Source organism: Carassius auratus, chromosome 42 (genome assembly GCF_003368295.1).
Source record: "Carassius auratus strain Wakin chromosome 42, ASM336829v1, whole genome shotgun sequence".
NCBI lineage: Eukaryota > Metazoa > Chordata > Actinopteri > Cypriniformes > Cyprinidae > Carassius > Carassius auratus.
Genome location: NC_039284.1, coordinates 4682589 through 4691813, shown reverse-complemented (window position 1 = coordinate 4691813; position 9225 = coordinate 4682589). Strand labels below are relative to the sequence as shown.

The 9225-nt window shown below is 38.7% G+C and overlaps 1 protein-coding gene across 2 annotated transcripts; it reads left to right on the top strand.

Moving 5' to 3' along the window:
* The first annotated feature begins 1597 nt into the window (after positions 1-1597).
* Positions 1598-9225, top strand: LOC113060451 (fos-related antigen 2-like). Of its 2 annotated transcripts, none has more exons than XM_026229379.1 (5): positions 1598-1775; positions 2116-2208; positions 5258-5512; positions 5802-5909; positions 6935-9225. In XM_026229379.1, exons 3-5 carry the CDS (start codon positions 5273-5275, stop codon positions 7481-7483), a joined length of 897 nt encoding a protein of 298 aa, XP_026085164.1. In that variant the 5' UTR covers positions 1598-1775; positions 2116-2208; positions 5258-5272; the 3' UTR covers positions 7484-9225. The 2 variants fall into 2 exon arrangements, with proteins under 2 accessions (XP_026085164.1, XP_026085163.1); XM_026229378.1 differs by having other exon boundaries at positions 1994-2208.

Here is a 9225-nt window from a genome sequence, read left to right as displayed (position 1 = left end):
ATTTATCAGTATATTGCCCTCATGACCAAGTTAATGCTATGGTTTATGGACACATGCGATGGAGTATTATATATAAAAATGTTAATGAAATAGTAACCTTTTCGTAAAGGCATTACACATAGCTATGTGCTTACTGCTTGATTTCAGTTTTCTTTCCACTCAGCTATTTATGTCAGTCATCGATGGTATGAGACATATTAATTGACCCTGCGAACAGCTATAGGCTAATTCTCTTTCCCTAAGCAGAGATCTGTGCCAGACAACGACTGACGTTCACCATCACCGGGAACGCGCGTCACTTCTGTTCTTGTTCTTTTCCATAATGCTCAGATCAGATCAGATCAGATGGCAGACAAGTATAGAGAGACTCAAACCACAGCCCTTCACAGCAAGCATAAGATGTAATTTATATTTTTATTTTTATCTTAGTAGCCTATTGCATTTTTATTATTATTATTGTTGTTGTTATTATTATTATTATTATTAATCTGAAAAGCATTACTGCAGTGAAGTGTTGAAATATATACACCTTTTCTGTTTATCGCTGGTAATGCATTATGGCAAATATGTCAAACCATAAAATCATTGTTTACACAACAACATTGGTTCCAAACCTGACTGTGTGTATATATATATATATATATATATATATATATATATATATATATATATATATATATATATATATATATATATATATATATATATATATATACGATTCTTACACGAAATAGGATGGACTCCACGTAAGACTGTAAAACTAAATTCTGAAAAGTGTTGAACATTGTATTATACAATTGATAATTCCCCTCCCCCAATAAACTTTATTGTACCACTGGCGACATCTATCTGTTCTCCTGGCCATAAGTGTGAGTTTGATATTGTCTGGATTCAAAATTATGTCTTAAGATGTAAATGGGTTAAAAACGGTTATAATGAAATAAGTAATTGAATCATATATAAAATCATATAGAGTTGATTCGAACTCCCGAAAAAAACCTAAAATTCCACGGTGACAAGACGCGACAATTAAGAGCAACTGCACATTCATGCTCGCGAATTAAAAAGCGCACACATGGTTCCGAGAGCATCATGCTGACCGCGAAGTAATGCTCTGCGGCCACTTTCTGTAAAACCCGACCACCACTACACACACTCCCTGTGTTCCGTGCAGAACCCAAGAGCATTTGTCCACAGAGACCACCCAGTAAAAGTATAAAGGTGGGGAAAGAGGGGAGGGAATCCTTGACGCGTCTTTACCTTGCCTTTACCAAGGAAACCCATGCGCGTGTGCTCTGACGCAACTGCCCATTTTTGGAAACATGCGTCAATGGTCGAAACCAACTGTGAAATGGGGGTGGCCGTGACAAGAAAACAAGTTTTAAAACTAATTAAAGCATTTTAGACAATTTCTCTTGCTGAATTTCTGCTTGTATAACTAAGCGTTTACCCATATTCTTTCATAAACGTTTCACTAGATAGTAACGTCTGGTGAAATTCTATAAAATATACAGGCTGCACCCCTATTTTGCTGTGCGATTTATCAAGGCTGTGACGCGTAGACGCAGGTTGGCGTTGATAAGCGGCGCTACGAAGTAGAGTAGTGCCATTGAAGTGAGTCATCTAACGACGTGACCTGTAGAAGTAGCACTGAAGTTCACGTAGTCGCCGAAATCAGTTCATCAAAGTCCAGAGCGGTACACTCATCACTGCCGTGAGTCACTGCTATAGGGACAGGACTAAACCTACGAGAGCACAGAGTTCACTGAAGAAAAGTAGGTGCTTCACAGATTTTTTTTTTTCTTCTTCTTCTTAGAACATCTCAGTAGCGATTAATTTTAGGCATTAGATTTACACTGGAACATCTATTTATTGGACTGTTAAGAGAATTCAGAATTTGAGAGCGTTGACTTCTCCAGTTCTATAATATTACACAGATATGCCTGGATTTAACATGCTGACCATTAAGAAGTATTTTGGATTTCATTTTTAGATTAGGTAAAAGGCATCGCTTTGCTTGGAAGTGCTTTTTTGCCACTGAAGACACTCTGATCGTGTGGGAATTGATTATCAACCTTCTGAAATCTCCTCCTCTTTCCCTGGATCATGTACCAGGATTACATCGGGACATACGACACGTCCTCCCGCGGAAGCAGCAGCTCACCGGCGCACCCGGACACCAGCCCCATTCCCGCCTCGAACTACCAGGTATCCTACTGATGTGCTTGAGTGTCCTTATGCTGATAACACTTTACATACCATCTTTACACTCCTCTGGTTTGCATAAATAGTCCTACCATGTTATCGTAAATAATTCCAGGTAAACAGGTAACGATATGCATTTATCCACAGCATATTCTCTCCACACACTTTACATCACAGTGCTCATACAACATTACGCATACTAAACTACATACTTTGTTACAAAAAAACAACAACAAAGGCAATATGCAATTAGAAGCAGCTCCGCTAACTAATAACACATTAGCACATTTTAATGTCAAAAGCCTACACATTAAACAGTAAAAAGTGACCAAACTTTCTATACATCGAGGACTGGCAGTCAGAGTCATTGGCTGTCTTTTTCATGATGTATGCATGTTTTTAATGTGTGCTACATTTTATATAACATTTTTTTTCTGAATTGCTAGGTTTCAAAATAAGTTAATCGTTTCTGATCATTATTTTCAAAAGAAAGTGCACGAAGGACGCATCTATACTGTAGCTTTTGTGCATCTCCGCGAAATCCTATCAGAGGAAACCGTCTCTCTCTCTAATAAATGATTCCCAGATGTGATTTTTTCCCCCCGTCTTGCAGTCTGTCATTTTATTAAGATAGTGCACATGTTGGCACTCATAACATTATGTTTCCGTGGAATAAGGCATGTCGTCAGATAAGGGTAGCAGTGGCGTGGGTGGTGTGCGTAATGTGAAATAAACCCATGGAGAGTGAGTACGTAGTGGCCAAAGGATGCGACACTTCCGGAACTTATTGCACTTTACTAACCTTCAGAACATGTTTCATCTGTTTATCTGAAAATGTAAAAAAAAAAAAAAAAAAAAAAAAGTAGTAGTAGTTAAACTGTTTAGGGTGGATAAAATTAAGCCAGTTTTTATATCGAGTGGAAAAGATGGGACCAGTGAGACTTGTTGCCCACCTAAATGAAGACGTTTTAAACAGTTATTTAAAAGCACTAACTAGAACTGGCTGATATGATAAATAAAATTAAATTGCAATTAAATTGGCTAGTTAAACAAGTATACTTCAGCATGTTCTTAATACATATGAGTAATGGAGATGATATAGGATGCATCTTTCTGCATGGAGAAGTAAAAGCCCACAGACTCTCAAAATGGAAAGAAAATCAGTGAAAAAAACATCAACTCAAACTTTGTTTGATTCTTGTATAAAGCTTGTCATAAATAATGTTAATCACAGTTGTAATATGGCCTATAAAATATCATAATTATCTGTCTGTTTTACCAGGAGTATTAAAATGCATTAATATATAATGTTTCAAGTAAAGTTTTATTAGCAGGTCTGCTTCACTTATAACTTTTATGCAATTTTGTGTGAATTTTCCTATTTTGATCTCAGTGCAATGAATGGGAGCTTGTGCACGGGTCAGTCTGGCAACTTTTCCCCCAGACTCTGGTGTTTTAATCACATCTGGTATGTTTAACAGCCCCTGTCAGAAATTCTCGAGCATCATCGTCTGGTAGGATTGCTACTAAACCCATGGAATAAACTCTGCCCCCTTTCGATTCCAGTCTGTGTTGTTTTGACTCCTTTGGGGGAAAATCAAGTGAAGGGGGAAATTCGGGTACATTTCAGGAGAAACTAGCGCAACGCGCTCATTTCGCAACACATGATGATGATCACAGAATGATTCAGTAACATGTTTACATGTTGACCTTCCCCGGCGCTTGTGATGGATTCAATGCGAAACAAACGCGACAGGTCCAGGACGTAAGCGGAGTCTTTCGCATTACTTAGAGACCACGCTGAAGAAACACTATACCTTTGGTTTATAGCCTACTTCTTTCTTTTTCCTTTTTTTTTTTCTTCTTTTTTTTTCTTTTTTTTTTTTTTTTACAGAGTAATGATGGCTGTTATCGTTTTAAATAACACCGCGCTTCCCGTAATTCATTCCCACTGTGGTAAACACAAGCCAGTTTCCCGTTAAAATCCCACCAGGAATGTGTTAATGTACTGGAATTTGGATGGAATGTGCTGGCAGGGGATCCCAGTTCAGTTTCCCGGATGACTAGAATAAATAGCAGTCTTATAACGTGATTCAGCATTTGTCTGACTACATATGTGAAATAAAAACATATAAAATACATAAATATATATCATTTGGGTACAGGCAGTGTGTTTTGCAATTAGACATGTACAGAATAGGTACATTGTACAAAAAAAAATGCTAACACTTTATTTTAAGGTGTTCTTTTTACATGTTATGTGTACTTACTATTATAATATCAATTAATTATGCATAATTACATGCAAGTAACCCTAAGCCAAACCCTAAAACGATCCCATAATTATATATTATGTACATGTAGTTAATTAATATTACTCAGTATTTAAATGTATAATTACACTTTAACAAGGACACCTTAAATAAAACAATTATTGTCTTATTTGATGTAAGCACATAGTAGTTAAAAACCTTATATAAAGTGGAACTGCAGTATTAATAATTGTTAAATAGCAAATCAAATAGTTGAGAATTTTATTATAACATTAACTAATGTCAATAATAAATACATTTTATTAAAATCAGCATTTTATTTCAGTCATCTTATAAACAATGCACTTGTTATAAGTCATATTCACTTCTTATAAGGCACAGGACGTTTCAGAAAACAAAAATCTGTTGTATACCCACACCGCGGTGAATCTGTTGCCCATTGCATCACAGAGGCTATTATCTAACCTTGGTCGGCTTCTGTCAGGGAGGGTTGTGGGCTTTCCCATGATTCACTCTGTGTGTGTCACCCTGTCGCTCTGGGGGTCAAGCAGTCAAGAGGGCGCAGAGCGAGGTAGCACGTGGAATGATTCATTAATCTGTGATGAACGAATTTGTAAAACAACTAAAAAGTGTTTGGCTGGGGGACTGCAGTAACAAGGACTAAAAATTAATCATACCATTTTTTACGTACAATGGAAGTCAAAATTCTAATCCAGTTTATTCATAAATTCTTCAAAACACTTCAATCTCTCAATACTTTTTTTCCCTTTTTTTCACAGAAGTACAGAGTAGACATGCCTGGATCTAGCAGTGCCTTTATTCCAACAATAAATGCCATAACGACCAGTCAGGACCTGCAGTGGATGGTTCAGCCCACAGTAATCACATCCATGTCTAATCCATATTCCCGGCCTCACCCGTACGGCCTTTCTGTGTCTAGTGGCCCGAACCTCCTCGGCCACACAGCCCTCACACGGCCCGGGGTCATCCGGTCCATCGGTGACACACGTGGGCGACGCAAGCGGGACGAGCAGGTTAGTGTTAACGGTTTTCTTCTTTGAAGCACAGAAACAAAATCAAACCAACAAAACCAGTTTTAACGTACAGTGCAAAAAAAAAAAAACACATCTGCTGAATTTTTGAATAATATTTTTTTTTTGAGCTGCATTATACAGAACTTTGCAAGAGTAATATTATTATTTTCTTTTGTATTGAAGCAGCTTCACAGTAATTAGTAAAATATTTTTTTTTTTAAGAACGATTTCTCACAAAAAACTGCAAACGTTTAATTGTGCAAGTGCTAACTCTTCCTGTTGTGTGCAGCTCACCCCAGAGGAAGAAGAAAAACGGAGAGTTAGACGAGAAAGAAACAAACTAGCCGCAGCAAAATGTCGGAACCGCAGAAGAGAACTGACCGAGATGCTGCAAGGGGTGAGTTTTCTACTAATGTAAAAAAAAGAAAGAAAATAAAAAAAAATCCTCTAAAACTACCAACACAATGGAACGCATATAAACACCTCGGATGAAATGTGCACAACTATCTCAAGACTTAATTTCATACAATTCTTAGTGGTTAAAAGCTGAAAAGACCCTAAAAAGACAGGTTTTACAGCCACAGAAGACCAGTGTTGTCTGGCAGACATGGGAATGCCCCGAGTCCCAGACAATTCTGGCTGTAATTGAACTACTTAGCTTTATAATAGCATCTCTCAGGCTGTCAGACCTGAAACATGAGAGAGGAATGTGCTACAGGGAGTTGGAGGGAAGCAAACGTCTGATATTGTTCGAAGAGGAAACCACAGCTAACCATCAAACCCCCCACACTGCTATCTTCCCTCTTCCCTTCCCCCCATTTCTCCGCTTCATTCATCACCAAATAAGGAACTGTATCTTTTGTGACGATAACTACACCCTTTCTTCCAATGTACTGTTTCTTTCTTTGTAAATTAAGCATTTGTATTGCTTTTAGTTTCCTTCTTCCTCATAGCCATATGGATGAGTCAAAGACACAGTGTACCTATGGCTGTCAAGCCACATTGTTACAGTATGTCAGTGTTTTAACCTTCTGGAGGCTTTGACAGTTGTTTCATAATATTTGGTGCTGTTTTAGGTGTTCTGTTTAGCAAAGAAACATGGGGAAAGTTATTTGGGAAAAACTTGCTTGTGTTTATGGAAGGATGTGTTTTTTATAAGTCATCAAACCCATCATATAGGCTTACATTAAAGACCAGAATATCATCTAGAAATTCTGGGGGTGGGATCTTTTGACAAAGACCACCTAGATCACTTAACAACACCCTGACAGCCACCTTGTTAAACATGTTAAAATACTCCAATGTTGAATCAACAATTACCAGTATAATAATGACTACTGTAAATCATTTCACAGTCCAAATGAATATCAGAGGAAATGCAGCATGATCATCCATTGTTTTTTTTTTCTTTTTCCATTCAAGGAGACAGAGAAGTTAGAGGAGGAGAAGGCTGACCTGCAGAAAGAAATCGAGACCCTGCAGAAGGAAAAGGACAAGTTGGAGTTCATGTTGGTGGCCCACAACCCCGTGTGCAAACTGCCTCCTGAAGAACGCCATCAGAACTCGCACTCCCAGCAGTGTGCGCCCCTCCCTCTGACCATGCGCTCCAACCTGGGTCCCCGGCGACCGATGAATACCCTCAACCCAGTGGTGGTTAAACAGGAGCCTTTGGAAGAAGACGACGACGATGAGGAAGAAGCAAAAACCCAGCATTCAGTCATCAAGCCCATCTGTCTAGGTGGCGGCTTGTTTTGTTCTGACGGAGACAGCCTCAACACCCCTGTGGTGGCTGCTTCCACCCCGGTGTCCACCTCGAGTAACCCAAGCCTCATCTTCACCTACCCCAGCATGCTTGAGCCCGAGAGTCCTTCGCCCTCGTCGGAGTCCTGCTCCAAAGCCCACCGCCGCAGCAGTAGCAGCGGCGACCAATCCTCAGATTCCCTAAATTCTCCCACCCTGTTGGCGCTTTGAAGGAAACGTTCTTTACCATCCTCGTGGATCTCCAGAGCACCCTCCGCTGCGATTTGAGTGAGGACTTCACCTCAGCAAAGCTGAGAACCCTCAAGGGCTAATTTGCTCATTTGATTTAAGCGTTTCAGAAGAGAGTTTTTGTTGTCATCGTTGAAATGTATGTGCAAATTCCACTCGCTGTTTCAGCTACAAATAGTGCTGAGTTTCTGGAATGAAGACGAAAAAAGCGGGAGTACAGATTTCATCTTTCATCTTTAGCAAGACTCAGTGCGACTTGCAGTCGGCTGCCTGTACAGAAGAGCAAGATATTTCCTGTCTGTCTCGCAAAACTGAATTCTTGATAGGTACAAAATAAGATATTGGACACTACGGTAGATCGCTGCCCTCAAAACATCATCTTTGTATTTGTGACGTCTGATTATTGTCTCTTTGTATTTTATGTCCTGCTGTTTATAATATTTAGGGTTCACTGGATGAGCCTCACTGCTGAGTGTCGAAAGAACCATCTTGTATAATAAAATGCTGACCTTTGATGATATTTTGTATATGCGGCGCAAGCACTAAGATAATTTGCCAAATTTACATAGCTTTTGTTTTGTAAAGCAAATAAATAAATAAACAAACAAACAAACAAACACTTTCTAGCATCAGCGAATCTACTGTCAGGGATTGTGTCAGTGAGCCATAAGCATTACTAGAAGCAATTGCACAGAGAACACATTATAACGGTGTACATGAGGGAAACTCTAGCCATATTAGGCTCTGCCTCTTACCCTGACATGGCAATACCGCTTTTGTATTGGCGCACACTGTGGTTTTCAAACAATAATAATAATAATAAAAAAAGATTACTTTTATAATATGTACTTTTATGTCTTGATTGGCCCTTTTTTCAGGGTACAGTTTAAACTGAATCATATATCAGCCATATGAGCACTTCTCCCTGAAACACTGGCTGGCTTTTTTTGCCACACTTGGGAACAGATGCTCTTTGTCAGCAACCTTACAATCAAGTAAAACGCCATTATTTACAGTGATGGATTAAACAGGGAACGCAAAATGATTTTGAACATTTGATGCAGAAGGTGAGTGTGGTGTGACACTGACACTGATCAGACGCTGAAGAAAAGACACACGTTGCAATATTTCTTGAAAAAAAAAAAAACATTCCTTGGAAAAGAAGATTGAACTTCAGAGAGATCTCAAGGTTACTGTTGCTACAGTCAGATTATAACTGAGGGGTATGTGAGTATTTTGTTGTACAGGATGCAGCAAACTGAAACAAAACAAATCAAATGTGGCTTCTGTTTGAAGGACTTTGTTGCTTTATTTATGTCAGCAACTTTCAAGGATCTAGGAGATAATTTCAGTGTTTGTTAAATGGAGTATGAGAGATTATAGTTGCGAAAACCAATTTAATACCCAAAAAAAGAAAAAAAAAGACAATGTTTAAGGACTGCGTGCTGTAAACTGTTCTCTGTTGGTCTTTGAAACCTGTGTGATTTGAGCAAGCCATCTGTACAGCTTTCTGCACATGTCCTGCTTATTGGTGTGTATTCTCTCTCTCTCTCTCTCTCTCTCTCTCTCTCTCTCTCTCTCACTCTCTCACTATCTCTTTATTGCTTTAACTGTTGAAAGACAGAAAACAACCTACAAAAACAGCAATATGTAAGGCAGTGTTGTTCCTTTGATAATACATTTAAATTTATTATTATGATAATAAAACCATTTCCAAAGTGGTA

What these genes read in the sequence shown, in the direction of transcription:
- LOC113060451 (XM_026229378.1), top strand. Translation starts at nt 2,107, where the DNA reads ATGTACCAGGATTACATCGGGACATACGACACGTCCTCCCGCGGAAGC. An exon ending in GACGCAAGCGGGACGAGCAG is followed by an intron (nt 5,513 to 5,801) that starts GTTAGTGTTAAC and finishes TGTTGTGTGCAG; the next exon opens with CTCACCCCAGAGGAAGAAGA. An exon ending in TGACCGAGATGCTGCAAGGG is followed by an intron (nt 5,910 to 6,934) that starts GTGAGTTTTCTA and finishes TTTCCATTCAAG; the next exon opens with GAGACAGAGAAGTTAGAGGA.